Source organism: Ostrea edulis, chromosome 9 (assembly GCF_947568905.1).
Source record: "Ostrea edulis chromosome 9, xbOstEdul1.1, whole genome shotgun sequence".
Lineage (NCBI taxonomy): Eukaryota > Metazoa > Mollusca > Bivalvia > Ostreida > Ostreidae > Ostrea > Ostrea edulis.
The window spans coordinates 67,226,690-67,246,098 of record NC_079172.1 but is presented as its reverse complement, the minus strand read 5'-3'; the positions used below and the strand labels follow the sequence as shown (position 1 = coordinate 67,246,098).

Here is a 19,409-nt window from a genome sequence, read left to right as displayed (position 1 = left end):
ATATCTAAGAACTTTACATTCTCTGTGTAAGTTATATCTAAGAACTTTACATTCTCTGTATAAGTTATATCTAAGAACTTTATATTCTATGCATAAGTTATATCTAAGAACTTTACATTCTCTGTATAAGCTATATCTAAGAACTTTATATTCTCTGTATAAGTTATATCTAAGAACTTTACATTCTCTGTAATGAGTTACGTGTATTATTAATGAGTTACGTGCATTAGTAATTACGTGTATTACTAATGAATTACGTGTATTAGTAATGAGTTACGTGTATTAGTAATTACGTGTATTAGTAATGAGTTACGTGTATTAATAATTAAGTGTATTAGTAATGAGTTACGTGTATTAGTAATGAGTTACGTGTATTAGTAATGAGTTACGTGTATTAGTAATTACGTGTATTAGTAATGAGTTACGTGCATTAGTAATTACGTGTATTAGTAATGAGTTACGTGTATTAGTAATGAGTTACGTGTATTAGTAATGAGTTACGTGTATTAGTAATGAGTTACGTGTATTAGTAATGAGTTCGTGTGTTAGTAATTACGTGTATTAGTAATGAGTTACGTGTATTAGTAATGAGGTACGTGTATTAGTAATGAGTTACGTGTATTAGTAATGAGGTACGTGTATTAGTAATGAGTTACGTGTATTAGTAATGAGTTACGTGTATTAGTAATGAGGTACGTGTATTAGTAATGAGTTACGTGTATTAGTAATGAGTTCGTGTATTAGTAATGAGTTACGTGCATTAGTAATTACGTGTATTAGTAATGAGGTACGTGTATTAGTAATGAGTTACGTGTATTAGTAATGAGTTACGTGTATTAGTAATGAGTTACGTGTATTAGTAATGAGTTACGTGTATTAGTAATGAGTTACATGTCTATCTATTACACAGAATTAAAACAATATGATAGAAAACAAAGGCTTATATTTTAATTCTTTAACAGATCATGGTTTTTTGTTTGTTTTTTTGGTTTTTTTTATTTGTTTGTTTGTTTTTTATTTTTATCTTTTTTTTTTTTAATTTAGCGAATTTTGGTACATGTTGAATAGCTTTAGCAGTGGCATAGCTACACTATAGCACTGTATGCACGTGCTTACAAATATTTTCGTTAAATTTTTATTACATATTATGAAAAATGTCCTCAGCTTCTGGGGGCTGCCCCCCCTCCCCCCCCCCCAGACCCCCTGCTTACAAATATTTCAAACCTAGCTACTCCACTACTTAGGTATTGCATTTGATGAAGAATTCACGTAAGTTCCTGTATTTATAATCCAGACACTGTCTTTATCCGTATCCATAAGACTCAAGATTGTAACGTCCAATGAATAGATGCGGGTGTATGATATGAATGATCGGATCCACTTCTTTCTCGAGGTAGCGGAGTTCATCCTATTGGGATATATGAGTTATAGTTACCCATCCAATGTCTACTTACTTAATGAACTTCATTTTGTATCTTCTATACATAGACAAAATCCACTCATATCTATAGTTCTATATGCCAACATTTGATGGTGTTGACAATAGGGTTGATTAAATTTAATTCATTATTTATATTATGCAATTTTGTATTTCTAAACATATTTTTTGGTTTTCTTTTTTATGTTGTTTTCTTTCCTTTGTAAAAATCCAGGGTACATTTGAATATTATGTACGACTTAATTTAATCGAATGAGATTTGGTATGAGCTACTGTGCATATGTACCATAGCGACAGCGTCAAGATGGCGGCAAATGGACCCTCGGTAAATTTAAAACTATTTTTATAGAGTTTATGGTTTTCAATGCCATTCTAAACAAAGTTGCGAAGTTATGTACATTCTTTGGCATTCATTTAGCATTTTATCAAAATCATACCCAATATTTTATCACTTTTTTCAATATTCAATGCTTGAAATGAACAAGATGAATGTAGATCTACTCGGTTTTGTGCTTTTAGTTTTAAATTGCATGGGTTTTCAATTAGCCGGAGCTTATTTTTTATCATATATTGATGCTTAAATTCCGTTATCTAATTTCTTTTCAGTTAGTAGAGTCCAGCAAGACTAAGAAAAACCTTATGATTAAGGGTCAAGGCAAGGGAGGAGGAGGATTTAAGCTCCTGCGGAGACCGAGAGCCCCGAAATTACCGCCCCTTGAACCTGAGTTACCGCCTTCACCTGATAAACCTTTCTATGAAATATATGACTTTGAACAGGAAGAGGATTTCAATCAGCGACATCTTCATTCCCCAACCCCTAGTGTAGTCCCCAGCCTTGTGTCCCCGCCCCCTTCAGAGTCACATCCCACCAGGGGTACATACTACAGAAACTTTGGGATCTCACCTCATAGTAATGGATCCTTACTACGTAAAGATGATAAAAAGTTTGTGCTGGATCCAATTTATCGTGAAAAAACTAGTTTAGGTACATATGTTGACGGTAAATCGCTAGTGAAACCATTTAAACCAAGGGGACCAGAGGTCTTCCCCACCAGACCCCCCAAAAAGCCAGGGGAGATTCTGCAGATGGACAATTTTGAGGATATCCGATACTATCAGCCTCCAGCATTTACTCTGGATAATTTTGTTTATCATCTCTCAGACCTTCGTAACATACCTGTTCGTAAAGTCAAGGAAATGTTTTATTCAAAGCACAACTATAAAAAATTGACGAAAATTTTGGCAGAGAAATACATCACTCCCACTGTTCAAGAGGAAATCAAAATAAATGAAATGACACCAGAAGGTAAGTTAAAGTAATAAATTTTCAAAATTTATCATATGACATAAGGATTACAGTATTTTATAACTGTTTCCCCCATTTTGTAACCCCTACTTTTCTAATCTATTATATAGGTGGTACTCAATCACAACTTCTCAGAATTTATGGCTTTTCTGGAAAGTGGAAAAAGAATCTAGAATGTATTCAATAATGATAACCTCCATTTTCCAAGTCAATTAAAAAGAGAAGAGAATTTTGAGTTTCGGTCTAAAATTTTATGAATCTATTCAATATCAATATGAAAGCGTCATGTATATATGTAGAAATATAGTATATATATATATATGAAATTATTCATTTTTTACAATTAGTATGGTTAGAATATAACTTATAAAAGGACTTCTAAGGTGTAGAGTAATATTTTATATCCTTTACCTGAAACTGAAATGAATCAAATGATTAAGGGCTGTTAAAGTTGCATGCGATATGAAGTTTGCGATTTTAGATCATGTAATATGAGGTTTAGGTTTGTGATTTTACATCATGTAATATGAGGTTTGTGATTTTACATCATGTATAAATATGAGGTTTGTGATTTTACATCATGTAATATGAGGTTTGTGATTTTACATCATGTATAAATATGAGGTTTGTGATTTTACATCGTGTAATATGAGGTTTGTGATTTTACATCGTGTATTATGAGGTTTGTGATTTTACATTGTGTAATATGAGGTTTGTGATTTTACATCGTGTAATATGAGGTTTGTGATTTTACATCGTGTAATATGAGGTTTGTGATTTTACATCGTGTATTATGAGGTTTGTGATTTTACATCGTGTAATATGAGGTTTGTGATTTTACATCGTGTAATATGAGGTTTGTGATTTTACATCGTGTAATATGAGGTTTGTGATTTTACATCGTGTAATATGAGGTTTGTGATTTTACATCATGTAATATGAGGTTTGTGATTTTACATTGTGTAATATGAGGTTTGTGATTTTACATCATGTATAAATATGAGGTTTGTGATTTTACATCATGTATAAATATGAGGTTTGTGATTTTACATCGTGTAATATGAGGTTTGTGATTTTACATCGTGTATTATGAGGTTTGTGATTTTACATCGTGTAATATGAGGTTTGTGATTTTACATCGTGTAATATATGAGGTTTGTGATTTTACATCATGTAATATGAGGTTTGTGATTTTACATCATGTAATATGAGGTTTGTGATTTTACATCGTGTAATATGAGGTTTGTGATTTTACATATTGTAATATGAGGTTTGTAATTTTAACAACAGGACAGAACATTCCACCATCTGAGCCCAGGATTCCCCAGAAACAGCTTCTTGTCGAAATGGCAGCCATGATTAAACAGCATGTGCGAGACCTAATGAATACTGAGGTCAAATCAGTGATTCGGCCGTTACGGAAATACAGCCCTTCGTATGCCGACGATAACGTCCCTCACACTGAGATCATTCTATATGAGGATGACACTTTTGATGTTACTCAAGATCTACAGTAGGTTGCTTTAAAATTACTTTCACATCCTCCAATAAGTTATGCAGAATAATTTGTAGTATAGGAAAGAAGAAAATTTTGGGTTGGACTGGGAATGGAACCCGGGACCCCTGCATTACTAGTCAGGTGCTCTAACCACTGAGCTATCCAGGCCAGTATCCACAGGCCCTAAATACTATAAATTACGGAACATTCGTAACTTGATTGATGTGAACTTATTGTAGAACTTGGGATGAATTACTATACAATGATCTATCTTAACTGTTCACTTACAGTGGTGTTTTCTTTATAGGAATTTTTGTTTTCATCACAGTTTGTCATGTTCACGTTTTCATGTTTTACTCTTGGAATTGAAAGTAATGCAGATATATATATGAAATCGTCCGTTTTTGCTTTCAATCATCTGGCTTTAGGAGACGTAATTAATTTCGTGGGACTACTATACCTGGGCATTTATTTTTGTGGGACTACTGTACATATGTACTTACTAGTATTTAAGTGGGATTTCTGTTCATATTATGTACTTCTTTTAGCGACATTTCTTATTTGCATGTATGTGTACTTGTTTGGGATTACTGTACGTGATAAAAGTGTACTTGTTTGAATGGGATTGACATACATATAGGTGTACTTAAATTTCATGGGATTACCATACATACATTTATTTAAACAGGATTACTGTACATATATGTAAACTTATTTTAGCTATGTACTTATTTCAGTTATGAGTACGTATTTCTTATTTTAGGGATACAGAAATTCCAGGGGCTGATTCAATGTTTCACTCGGCCCCATCTAGATATTTCCAGGGAGCTGGACGCAGTCAGTCTCCTTTCAGTACGTATCTATACTGCGCTAATTCATCAGGAGTTTTACACTACGAGTAGTCATCAGATAATCTAACCCGCTAACAAATTTAAACATAACTAGTTCTAATTCATCTATATCAGGAGTTTTACACTACGACGAGTCATCAGATAATCTAACCCGCTAACAAATTTAAACATAACTAGTTCTAATTCATCTATATCAGGAGTTTTACACTACGACGAGTCATCAGATAATCTAACCCGCTAACAAATTTAAACATAACTAGTTCTAATTCATCTATATCAGGAGTTTTACACTACGACGAGTCATCAGATAATCTAACCCGCTAACAAATTTAAACATAACTAGTTCTAATTCATCTATATCAGGAGTTTTACACTACGACGAGTCATCAGATAATCTAACCCGCTAACAAATTTAAACATAACTAGTTCTAATTCATCTATATCAGGAGTTTTACACTACGAGGAGTCATCAGATAATCTAACCCGCTAACAAATTTAAACATAACTAGTTCTAATTCATCTATATCAGGAGTTTTACACTACGAGTAGTCATCAGATAATCTAACCCGCTAACAAATTTAAACATAACTAGTTCTAATTCATCTATATCAGGAGTTTTACACTACGACGAGTCATCAGATAATCTAACCCGCTAACAAATTTAAACATAACTAGTTCTAATTCATCTATATCAGGAGTTTTACACTACGACGAGTCATCAGATAATCTAACCCGCTAACAAATTTAAACATAACTAGTTCTAATTCATCTATATCAGGAGTTTTACACTACGACGAGTCATCAGATAATCTAACCCGCTAACAAATTTAAACATAACTAGTTCTAATTCATCTATATCAGGAGTTTTACACTACGAGGAGTCATCAGATAATCTAACCCGCTAACAATTTAAATATAATTACAAATAAAAGAGAAATATCCATTATTATCCCAAAATAATATTTCACCTATCTCATATATTATAATATATTTACATGTTATGTCATATGACAACAAAGTCTCCACATGCATAGATTCACAATACACATGCATACGTAATTTTGTATGAGTATTTAAAAACAAAAGCTGTAAGTCACAATATACATGTACACTGTAATTTTTTAAATGCACAAAAAGTAATGTTTCTGTAGTAAACAATATTTCATGGAGGAGTAATTACTGGTAAAGTTTGTATATCAACAAAGATACAAATATGTCTACTGATCTTAAAGGGACTGATTCACGATTTTACCCAAAATTTTGTTTTTCACTTTTAATGATCAAAATCTACTGTCTAATGTGTTTGAAAGATTTCACATGAAAATTAAGGTTATACATCATCACAGAAGCTCATTTCAGAGAGTTTATTATTTGTTTTGTAAACAAATATTGCGGTATGCTATTGTTTACGAAATTTTCAAAAGAAATGGATATCGATCAAAGTATTATTATATCTTTCATATTTCAAGCATTTTTGAGGTGAAATATGTCATCTTAAAGTTAAAATTTGTGACTATGCAAAATTAAGATGCATTATATTACAAAATCAATATTTCACTTGTTTGTTTACATAAAAAGACTCGAATCTTTGTTTACATAACACATATTTAAGGCTATAAAATATTGCTTTCATTCTTGCATTCAGAAGGTCAAAATTTTGGCTGTCAACATTAAATGAGTTATATTTCTAATGTTTAACATCAAAAATGAAAAATATTTTTATCAAAAATCGTGAACCAGTCCCTTTAAACATGATAAAATGCTCTTTATTTTTTTTTTTTAATACAAGTAATGATAAACCAGTGATATCCAGAATCATTCAACAGATTTCTTCAAAACATTTACTTCACACCCTGGTATAAAAAACTTGGTCCCATTTAGCTAAAGTTTGAAAATTAGGCTCAATATATGTACTTGCTTATAGGATTTCTTTTCAAATATATACAACATCTCAAGTTTTTAACACCTCAGTGAGATAAGGACTCCCAGATCATTCATTTTGTTACCGGTATTCATGTTCCAGTCTACAGACTCTGCCTGGAATGTTTGTGTTATCTACACGAAGTGTTTGATTGAGTAATATATTTTGGTTTATAGCTGTTTTTGTGCTATCTACATGAAGTAACTGTTTGATTGAGTAACATTTTGATTTTTAGCTGCTCCCTCAGAAAATGCCATATCTCCATCAGAACTGGCTATCTTGGATGCTCTGATAAATGGCGGAAAAGCTCTCAGTCTTAAGGTGGGTTGGAAATTCTCAGAAGTCAGTTATGTGCATTACAAGCTGCAGATACAGTCGACTTCTCCCAGATGGTTATAAGATTACATAAAATGTCTCAAATCATTAAAACATAAACTGAGCTGTTGGATTTTATAGTTTTAAGAGATGTTAACTGTAGTAAAAAAAAAAAAGATTGCAAAGATTAAAGAGCACATGCCTGCATGTTACGAGAATTTTGACCCTTAAATTTAAGTACATCATTTTTTTGTTGTTGTAATTTACGTTAGACATTTTACTATAATGCATCTGAAAGCCTGGATTTTAGAAATATACATGTACAGTGCAATCTCTTTATTTCAGGCACATTTTATATCGGAAATGCCAGATATCTCACCTCTAATGAGGACAGTGACCTATGTTAATTTGTCTTTCAATGATTTCTCGGTGAGTTAATTATTCCAAACCATATCAGTATAATTTGTAACGTGTGGAAAACAGTTTTTATTAGCTGTGAAAGTGATGGCAACCATTTTTCTCTTAAAATTTCTCAATGACATAGGAATATTTATTAATGACTAATAAAACATTTATTTTGTTCAAATACAAGAGAAACCTAATAAAACTAGTTAGATACATGTAATCGCTTTTAGTGTAAAGAAATACATGTATATAAGGAAGAATTATCGTCTTGCAAGATAAAAATTATTAAATCACCAAAATTACATATTCATGCGCCTGTTTTGATTCATGTGCCTGTTTTGAGGTAAAAAGTGTTTGAAATAAATACTGATGTTATTACTTAAATATGAACTATAGAACAATTTTCATTGAATTACCGCAAATTTTTGGTGACAAAATTACAGATAATGCCCTTTTAAAGTTCTCTACATTTGTATATAATTTTTATAAAGTGAAGACTGCATGATGAAATAGTGTAATTAGTATGAAAGAAATACAGAATGGGGGGGGGGGGGTATTTGATATGAAATATGATACAGTACTTACTAGTTGTGGGTAGTTATCATGATTGTACTATACTTTCTTGAGTAGCTTTTCCCTCGCGAGATCCTGGAAATCCGACATCTGGAAATTTTGAAGCTTCGGAACAACCCTCTTAGGGAACTTCCATCCGACATCCATCGCCTGCGGAGCCTCAGAATCCTAGTGGTCTCCTTCTGTCTCCTCACCAACATCCCCATGGGGTACCTCATTTACTGTCACTTCAGTGTAGATACCAAGCTCTTAACATCCTCAAATTTACCTCATTTACTGTCACATTCTTCAGTGTAGATACCAAGCTCTTAATATCCTCAAATTTACCTCATTTACTGTCACTTCAGTGTAGATACCAAGCTCTTAACATCCTCAAATTTACCTCATTTACTGTCACTTCAGTGTAGATACCAAGCTCTTAACATCCTCAAATTTACCTCATTTACTGTCACTTCAGTGTAGGTACCGAGCTCTTAACATCCTCAAATTTACCTCATTTACTGTCACATTCCTCAGTGTAGATACCAAGCTCTTAACATCCTCAAATTTACCTCATTTACAGTCACATTCCTCAGTGTAGGTACCAAGCTCTTAACATCCTCAAATTTACCTCATTTACTGTCACATTCCTCAGTGTAGGTACTGAGCTCTTAACATCCTCAAATTTACCTCATTTACAGTCACATTCCTCAGTATAGGTACTGAGCTCTTAACATCCTCAAATTTACCTCATTTACTGTCACCAGTGTAGGTACCGAGCTCTTAACATCCTCAAATTTACCTCATTTACTGTCACATTCCTCAGTGTAGATACCAAGCTCTTAACATCCTCAAATTTACCTCATTTACAGTCACATTCCTCAGTGTAGGTACCAATCTCTTAACATCCTCAAATTTACCTCATTTACAGTCACATTCCTCAGTGTAGGTACCAATCTCTTAACATCCTCAAATTTACCTCATTTACAGTCACATTCCTCAGTGTAGGTACCGAGCTCTTAACATCCTCAAATTTACCTCATTTACAGTCACATTCCTCAGTGTAGGTACCAAGCTCTTAACATCCTCAAATTTACCTCATTTACTGTCACTTCAGTGTAGGTACCAAGCTCTTAACATCCTGAAATTTACCTCATTTACTGTCACATTCCTCAGTGTAGGTACCGAGCTCTTAACATCCTCAAATTTACCTCATTTACAGTCACATTCCTCAGTGTAGGTACCGAGCTCTTAACATCCTCAAATTTACCTCATTTACAGTCACATTCCTCAGTGTAGGTACCAAGCTCTTAACATCCTGAAATTTACCTCATTTACTGTCACCTCAGTGTAGATACCAAGCTCTAACCCCTGCGGTGGCCTAGAGGTTAGAGCGTTCACCCCGCATGTGGGAGGCCGGGGTTCGAATCCCGGTCGTGACAGACCTAAGTTGTTAAAACAGGTAGTGACAGTTCCATCGCTAAATGCTCAGCATCAGGTGTGACTGTCACAGGTCCTCGGAGATGACCTTAAAAACGGATATCCCGTGTCGCAGTAGGTGTGGCACGCTAAAGAACCCTCACTGCTCAAAGGCAGTAAGTGCCGAGCAAAGGCCTAAATTTGAAGCCCTTCACCGGTCTTGGTAATGTCTCCATATGAGTGAAAAATTCTCGAGAGAGACGTTAAGCAAGATACAATCAATCAATCTTAACATCCTCAAATTTACCTCATTTACTGTCACATTCCTCAGTGTAGATACCAAGCTCTTAACATCCTCAAATTTACCTCATTTACTGTCACATTCCTCAGTGTAGATACCAATCTCTTAACATCCTCAAATTTACCTCATTTACTGTCACATTCCTCAGTGTAGATACCAAGCTCTTAACATCCTCAAATTTACCTCATTTACTGTCACATTCCTCAGTGTAGATACCAAGCTCTTAACATCCTCAAATTTACCTCATTTACTGTCACATTCCTCAGTGTAGATACCAAGCTCTTAACATCCTCAAATTTACCTCATTTACTGTCACATTCCTCAGTGTAGATACCAAGCTCTTAACATCCTCAAATTTACCTCATTTACAGTCACATTCCTCAGTGTAGATACCAATCTCTTAACATCCTCAAATTTACCTCATTTACAGTCACATTCCTCAGTGTAGATACCAATCTCTTAACATCCTCAAATTTACTATCACATTCTTCAACATCCTCACATTTTTTGTCACATGTTCCATATTCACTGTCACATGTTCCATATTCACTGTCACACATTCCATATTCACTGTCACACGTTCCATATTCACTGTCACATCTTCCATATTCACTGTCACATCTTCCATATTCATTGTCACTCACATCTTCCATATTCATTGTCACACATCCCTCAGTGTAGAGATAACAACCTACCAACAACAGCCACCTCTTTCATGTTTATTTTCTGTTTCCATGCTTATTTTCTGTTTCCATGCTTATTTTCTGTTTCCATGTTTATCTTCTGTTTCCATGCTTATTTTCTGTTTCCATGTTTATTTTCTGTTTCCATGCTTATTTTCTGTTTCCATGTTTATATTCTGTTTCCATTCCTATTCCAATTTACACTATTTTGATTTATAAAGTGAGGATAATTATCTGCGAAAAATATATCTGAATGAATATACACATAGTACATCATACACTGTACATGTATATATGAATATTGTACAGTACAGTTATTCTGAAGTTTTGTAAATGATGCTCTTTTGATTCAGGTTGTTTGCCTTGCCCAAGCTGATTCACTTGGATATTTCCTATAACAAACTGACTTTCATTCAGAATGAGATTGCCAACATGAGGTAATTAACATTATAATCATTCAATATGAGATTTTTCTTTCATGCTAATGACACATGTAACAGATTTTTATGTCATTGGAGATGGGGGCATTTTGTATTTGGTCTGGCCATCTGTTTGTCTACAAAAACTTTAACCTAGGCCATAGCTTTTGAATGGATGGTGATAGGGCTTTCCTTGTTACAAGACCTTTCATTTGAATCGCTTTGAATTTTAAGTATACATGTCAAAGGTGAAGGTCACTGGAATGAAATTTCGAAATTTTTAGTGTACATTTTTTTAGTCAAAGGACTATACATAATTTGGACCTGACAAAAATGTGACTGTCAGTTCTCTGAAACAGTTCTCGGCTTCATCTTGAGGAGGGATGTGTGCACAATTCTCTGAAACAGTTCTCGGCTTCATCTTGAGGAGGGATGTGTGCACAATTCTCTGAAACAGTTCTCGGCTTCATCTTGAGGAGGGATGTGTGCACAATTCTCTGAAACAGTTCTCGGCTTCATCTTGAGGAGGGATGTGTGCACAATTCTCTGAAACAGTTCTCGGCTTCATCTTGAGGAGGGATGTGTGCACAATTCTCTGAAACAGTCCTCGGCTTCATCTTGAGGAGGGATGTGTGCACAATTCTCTGAAACAGTTCTCGGCTTCATCTTGAGGAGGGATGTGTGCACAATTCTCTGAAACAGTCCTCGGCTTCATCTTGAGGAGGGATGTGTGCACAATTCTCTGAAACAGTTCTCGGCTTCATCTTGAGGAGGGATGTGTGCACAATTCTCTGAAACAGTCCTCGGCTTCATCTTGAGGAGGGATGTGTGCACAATTCTCTGAAACAGTTCTCGGCTTCATCTTGAGGAGGGATGTGTGCACAATTCTCTGAAACAGTTCTCGGCTTCATCTTGAGGAGGGATGTGTGCACAATTCTCTGAAACAGTTCTCGGCTTCATCTTGAGGAGGGATGTGTGCACAATTCTCTGAAACAGTTCTCGGCTTCATCTTGAGGAGGGATGTGTGCACAATTCTCTGAAACAGTTCTCGGCTTCATCTTGAGGAGGGATGTGTGCACAATTCTCTGAAACAGTCCTCGGCTTCATCTTGAGGAGGGATGTGTGCACAATTCTCTGAAACAGTTCTCGGCTTCATCTTGAGGAGGGATGTGTGCACAATTCTCTGAAACAGTCCTCGGCTTCATCTTGAGGAGGGATGTGTGCACAATTCTCTGAAACAGTTCTCGGCTTCATCTTGAGGAGGGATGTGTGCACAATTCTCTGAAACAGTTCTCGGCTTCATCTTGAGGAGGGATGTGTGCACAATTCTCTGAAACAGTTCTCGGCTTCATCTTGAGGAGGGATGTGTGCACAATTCTCTGAAACAGTTCTCGGCTTCATCTTGAGGAGGGATGTGTGCACAATTCTTTGATGTATGATTATACGTGTGACTCTCAATAGTTCGAACTTCGATCTCTCAAAGTGAAATCACAGTCCCATTCTTTTTCTGTATATAACTATGCAAATTTACTCTTGGTCTCTCGAACTTCTGATCTTTCAAAGTTCTTGATGTCTTGAAGTGAAATATATTTAAGTCCCGTAGATTATATTTGTTTTTCACTCTTGATATCTCGAAGTGGTGGTAGCACATATATATGTATATATACACACCATCAATGAAGCGTATAATTGTTTCCTCTTGGACCGTACCTGGATAAAGGTGGATACCCGAGACTAGGGTGGCCATGTTAATTACAGGTACATGTATTCAGACTTCCATCGTAGGTGCATGTACCTTGTGTGTTAGGACCTTTACGTTTTGGTTTTCAAGGTTACATATGAAAGGTCAAGTTCACTGTCAGGAAAAATTAGAAATGTAAATACTGCATTATATATTTCATTTATGAATGAATGATCAGAATATCTTTAAAGATTTGAATAAGTGTACAGTATATTTCCAATGATTTTGCCTTCAGTTGTAATGATAGCCATTTTCTCATGAATGTCATTTGTGAACAATGTGTGTTTGAATCATTTTAAATTGAGTACATCTATTTTAACGGTTGGGAATTCTAACAGAAATGAAAGTAGAATGTAAATTTTAAACAAAAATCATTTTTGAAAATACATGTACATGAGTGTATGAGCTGCCGCGCAATACTTCATTCTGGCATACTTTTCATGAAGTGCTAACATGCTTCATTAGAAATGCTGATGTGGAGCATGAGAGTTTATGCTGTCAGGGATTTTCAAAATTGAAATTTATTTCTTAAATATTACATGTAGCAAGGTGATGCCCCTTCGCTTTACGGAGCCTTCACTGTGTGTAGACTAGATATATTAATACATGGATATTATTATTTTATGTATAAGACATGGTCATAATTTCTACAGAAAAAGTGTAAATTAATTCATCTAGATCTTGTATTCCTTTTCCCAGGTTATACATTTTCTCTCGTTAGTTCTGTGGATTTGGCTTTAGGATACCAATCTATTGATAATTAGGTACAATATATTGATAATTAGGTACAATATATTGATAATTAGGTACAATCTTGCAGGGATTTAAAAATTCTCATAATTTGCACTAAAATTACAATCGGTAAATCAAAGATTTTGATACAAAATTTTCCTATTTAAGCTTTGTCTTTTGTATAGTTAATTTGATGTGAACTAAACACTTACATGACCTGTTGACAGGAACTTAAGGGAGCTAAACATGGAGGGGAACCAGTTACCTGCCATGCCATGTGGGGCTCTACTCCTGGACCTGTTCTACCTCAATGTCAAAAATAACTTCATGCATCCGCTGTTCTGGAAGGAAAACACCCAAAACCAGCCCCAGGTAAGCACCCCAACCCGCTGTGTGCCGGCTCCATACAATACCAGCCCTATGTAAACACCCCAACCCACTGTGTGCCGGCTCCATACAATACCAGCCCCAAGTAAACACCCCAACCCACTGTGTGCCGGCTCCATACAATACCAGCCCCAAGTAAACACCCCAAACCGCTGTGTGCCGGCTCAAAACAATACCAGCCCTATGTAAACACCCCAACCCACTGTGTGCCGGCTCCATACAATACCAGCCCCAAGTAAACACCCCAACCCGCTGTATGCCGGCTCAAAACAATACCAGCCCTATGTAAACACCCCAACCCACTGTGTGCCGGCTCCCTACAATACCAGCCCCAAGTAAACACCCCAACCCGCTGTGTGCCAGCTCCATACAAAGTTTCTTTACATCGGGAAAAATGATCTGATTTCACCTATACATCTTTGGAATATGATATATAAATGAAAGAATGCCATTGAATTTTGATGAACTAGAAATCCTCTAACATATTTGAACAGATGAACTGAAGTTCTTATTGGCCTGATAATTGTTTCTGTGGTTGCAGAGCAAACATAAACAGGTGACATGTTTTTGTTTTACAGAGATTGATTGACATGTGTGCTCTGACGTTAGTGGAAGGGGAGGTAATCACAGAAAAAGACCCTCTCCCAGAGTCTGTCAGGAAAGTCTTGGCCAAGTAAGTACAGCATCTCAGCCACAGTGATAATACTGTATCTTGCATCACTGCATGTCTATCCTACCATAAAGCTGTGCATTTCTTTTGGAATGTGTGTACATGCAATTTCGTCTCTTTTAAATTGTTTTTGTAATATGTAAGGCATTTAGCATAATTTTTCAAAGTTATGGGGTGGGAGTAGCCAGAAAATTCTTGACAAGCAAAACCAATAATAAGGAAAAGGAACTTAAATAAAAAACCAAAATAAGTAGGTCTGCCTAAAGAGAGAGAGAGAGAGAGAGAGAGAGAGAGAGAGAGAGAGAGAGAGAGAGAGAGATCCTTCAGTATATGGAGTCACTTTGGCCCAGCTGTTGTTCAGCTTTCGTGATTTTTAAGATTTTTTCTTCAATCTTTATTCCCTTAACTTTTTTTTTTTACCCCATATTGTCCCCAAAGGGTCACAACATACCCAACTTGAATTCACACATTATGAGGATGTCTCAATACAAATATGACTAACATGACCTTGCTGTTCTGGAAAAGACTTTCAAAAAATGTTTTTCTTTCCTGTATACATGCATTATGTAAGATTTCATCCACCCTATCCTAATTATACCAAACAAATTTTTAATGGTATGAAGAAATAATCTGGAATCCTTACAACTTTGCATTTTGTTATGATTTAGTGTCGCCCTGCGACTTTTCAAAAAAAAAAAATGCTTTAATTCCCTGTATATTTCCATATGAAACTGTGACCCCACCCTGCCTCAGAGCCCTTGAATTGAATAAACTTGAAATTGAACAACCTGAAGATGCTTGCATATCAATATGACTAATCATGGTCCTCTGTTGTTAAGATGAATTAATATGACTAATCATGGCCCTCTGTTAAGATGAATTAATATGACTAATCATGGCCCTCTGTTAAGATGAATTAATATGACTAATCATGGCCCTCTGTTGTTAAGATGAATTAATATGACTAATCATGGCCCTCTGTTAAGATGAATCAATATGACTAATCATGGCCCTCTGTTGTTAAGATGAATTAATATGACTAATCATGGCCCTCTGTTAAGATGAATCAATATGACTAATCATGGCCCTCTGTTAAGATGAATTAATATGACTAATCATGGCCCTCTGTTGTTAAGATGAATTAATATGACTAATCATGGCCCTCTGTTAAGATGAATCAATATGACTAATCATGGCCCTCTGTTAAGATGAATTAATATGACTAATCATGGCCCTCTGTTGTTAAGATGAATCAATATGACTAATCATGCCCTCTGTTGTTAAGATGAATTAATATCACTAATCATGACCCTCTGTTGTTAAGATGAATTAATATGACTAATCATGGCCCTCTGTTGTTAAGATGAATTAATATGACTAATCATGGCCCTCTGTTGTTAAGATGAATTAATATGACTAATCATGGCCCTCTGTTAAGATGAATCAATATGACTAATCATGGCCCTCTGTTAAGATGAATTAATATGACTAATCATGGCCCTCTGTTAAGATGAATTAATATGACTAATCATGGCCCTCTGTTGTTAAGATGAATTAATATGACTAATCATGGCCCTCTGTTGTTAAGATGAATTAATATGACTAATCATGACCCTCTGTTGTTAAGATGAATCAATATGACTAATCATGGCCCTCTGTTAAGATGAATTAATATGACTAATCATGGCCCTCTGTTGTTAAGATGAATTAATATGGCTAATCATGGCCCTCTGTTGTTAAGATGAATTAATATGGCTAATCATGGCCCTCTGTTGTTAAGATGAATTAATATGGCTAATCATGGCCCTCTGTTGTTAAGATGAATTAATATGGCTAATCATGGCCCTCTGTTGTTAAGATGAATTAATATGACTAATCATGACCCTCTGTTGTTAAGATGAATTAATATGACTAATCATGACCCTCTGTTGTTAAGATGAATTAATATGACTAATCATGGCCCTCTGTTGTTAAGATGAATTAATATGACTAATCATGGCCCTCTGTTGTTAAGATGAAGATTTTAAAGATGTTTCTCTACATATTATGATCTTAAATTTTGATCCCCAATCGTGGCCCCAACCTACTCCCAGGGGCTATGATCTGAACAACTTGAATCTACACTATGACAGGAAGCTTTCATGTTGGTAGACCAGGTGTTGTCCACTCAATATTTTAAGAACTGTTTGCTTGATAAACAACTTGTTCTAGTGGTTTCCCTAAAAGAGTAGATGAGCCCTATTGATTTGAGGTCACAAGATCAAAACTTAATGCTTAAAACTAAACTGGACAAAGGAAAATATTGCCCATTCAGTATCCTTGCTTGACAGACATGAAACTCAGTGCACTAGTTCCCTCTCAAGAGTAGATGACCGATATTGATTTTGAAGTAACAAGTTCAAGGGTCAAACTAATGTTTGTATGCATATTTTTAAGTGATTAATATCATATTAGTTAGTTTTTTGTTAAAAAATAACATTAATCTTTATAAATGACCATGGGTATTATGCTTGGGACCCAAATTTGCCATTATGCATGCGTCCACATGTAATCCACAGGATATAACTACTGTTAAGATGAAATTTTATATCATTTTGAATGACTGAAAAACATAAATGAGCAGTATAATATACGAGATAGGAACATGAATTATTTTGTATACATGTATCGCTGTGTCTTTACAGTCGATCAGTGTGTGATTGTTGCCATGGAGCCCTGTATGGACCGGGTCTGCGAATTATCCGTCCCGTTAGCAAACTTCACGGAATCAAGAACCTTCCATTTCTTTTTCGAGCCTGTTCACCAAGCTGTCTGCAAGTCTTTAAGCACAGTAAGGACACACTGTCAGAAATCCTGTACGGTGCGCAGGCTACGCCTCGTGGGTTTGGGGAGGAGGAGGAGGAATAAAGGGGAATAATTCAGGACAGGGAACACACCAGGGGGAGCCACCGACTATAAACATTGCTGTGGATGACATGTACTGATGGAATAAAGTGTGAAGGAAGGAAACATTGTAAAGACAAAAAAATTGACGATTTTGTTTCATAAAGGTGCCTGTTTAAACAAGACTGAATGTGATTACATTGAGGTGCCTGTTTAAACAAGATTGAATGTGATTACATTGAGGTGCCTGTTTAAACAAGACTGAATGTGATTACATTGAGGTGCCTGTTTAAACAAGACTGAATGTGATTACATTGAGGTGCCTGTTTAAACAAGACTGAATGTGATTACATTGAGGTGTCTGTGAATGTGATTACATTGAGGTGTCTGTGAATGTGATTACATTGAGGTGCCTGTGAATGTGATTACGTTGAGGTGATGTGTCGGAGAACTGATGTACCACTTTCTGTGTATTGTGAGATTGTGAGTGTGTTGATAACTCGGCTCTTTCCAGATTGGGAAATAGTGAGTATGTATAAAACTCAGCTCTGTCCAGATTGTGAAATTGTGAGTTTGTATAAAACTCAGCTCCACCCAGATTGTGGGATTGTGAGTGTGTATAAAACTCAGCTCCGCCCAGATTGTGGGATTGTGAGTGTATAAAAGTGTTTTATGAGAGAAATTTAGAGAGCAGATTTGTTACATTATCAGTTGTGCAAAATAAAACTTGTTGATTTCATTTTGCAAAGTTTATAAAACTGAAAATGTTGTATATTTGTGGTACATAGTTTGCAAGCAATACTTGGAAAGTCTGAAGATTTGATGATAGCTACAATGTATGTCTGGCCCTAAAATTCAAACTTTCTTTTGATTTCTTGGAATCAGTTTCCCGAGAAAAATTAGTCGGAAACAGAAATGAGAATTATATATTTCCCAAAAATAATTCCTCTTCTGGAATATGACATCACAGAGTTGGTGATTTTTTGGGGGTTTCTCTAAAAATTGTTAAATATGTCAACATCACAGCCAGACTTTTGAACTAAATCTCACTTTAACAGAAGGAACATATGATTAAAAAGTGAAACTGAAATCAGAGTTGTCCAAGTTTTATGGCATAGGAACCAGTCTTTACATAGGAACCAGTTTTTACATTGGTCAAAACTTATGTTCAGTATATATATATATATATATATATATATATATATATATGCACACAAGTATATATATTTCTTCTCTCAAATCCATGAATATTGTAAATGTTTTCAGGATTAAACACTATAAACAATGTCCATCTAGTTTTAAAACAAAACGTTTTCTGTGATATATTTACTTCTTTGTAAGTTTACAATAAACCATGTAATAATAATCAGTGGTGGTTATATAGTTCTGGACTTCTTAACAATCGGTATGAAACATGCCAAACAGCATTTGACCCAAAGACAGGTTGTATGGGCAAACTGAATCTTTATAACGACCGTAGAATTGACAAAATGGTGACTTTAAACGAGACTGTTGAAACCCCATTATCATCAACTTGTTTGTCAGCAGCTTGCCTCAATTTAAAAAACTGACCATACGCAGAACAAGCTCTTGCGTATCGAATCGGTTGAGAGATACAAATGTATAAACACATTATGCAGGTGATAATGGAATAGTGCTACATAAACATGGGAAGTTGTGTATAACATTGCTATACTGAGAAGATATAGATAATGCTACACACTATTGTACGAGAATTGTTCCAGACGATGGGCTATCCGTAGATTACTAGAGTTATCCGTAATCAAAATCAGTGTGCCAAGAACGGTCTAACAATCGGTATAAAACACTTCAGACAACATTTGACCCAATGACAGGTTGTACTGGAGAACTAGAATTTATGTGTAAA

At 35.3% G+C, this 19,409-nt stretch overlaps 1 protein-coding gene across 1 annotated transcript; it reads left to right on the top strand.

The window, feature by feature from the left end:
- Positions 1 to 1,220: 1,220 nt before the first annotated feature.
- Positions 1,221 to 18,890, top strand: LOC125659373 (leucine-rich repeat-containing protein 63-like). Its single transcript, XM_056150394.1, has 11 exons — positions 1,221 to 1,763; positions 2,045 to 2,744; positions 4,035 to 4,257; positions 5,006 to 5,094; positions 7,250 to 7,335; positions 7,675 to 7,758; positions 8,365 to 8,516; positions 11,043 to 11,126; positions 13,809 to 13,953; positions 14,547 to 14,641; positions 17,323 to 18,890. The coding sequence occupies exons 1-11, from the start codon at positions 1,719 to 1,721 to the stop codon at positions 17,543 to 17,545; spliced, it is 1,926 nt and encodes a 641-aa protein (XP_056006369.1). The 5' UTR covers positions 1,221 to 1,718; the 3' UTR covers positions 17,546 to 18,890.
- The last annotated feature ends 519 nt before the right edge of the window (positions 18,891 to 19,409 follow it).

Coding starts and splice junctions, on each gene's coding strand:
- LOC125659373 (XM_056150394.1), top strand. CDS start 1,719: ATGTACCATAGCGACAGCGTCAAGATGGCGGCAAATGGACCCTCG. Junction 4,258..5,005: donor GATGTTACTCAAGATCTACA/GTAGGTTGCTTT, acceptor TTCTTATTTTAG/GGATACAGAAATTCCAGGGG. Junction 7,759..8,364: donor TGTCTTTCAATGATTTCTCG/GTGAGTTAATTA, acceptor TTTCTTGAGTAG/CTTTTCCCTCGCGAGATCCT.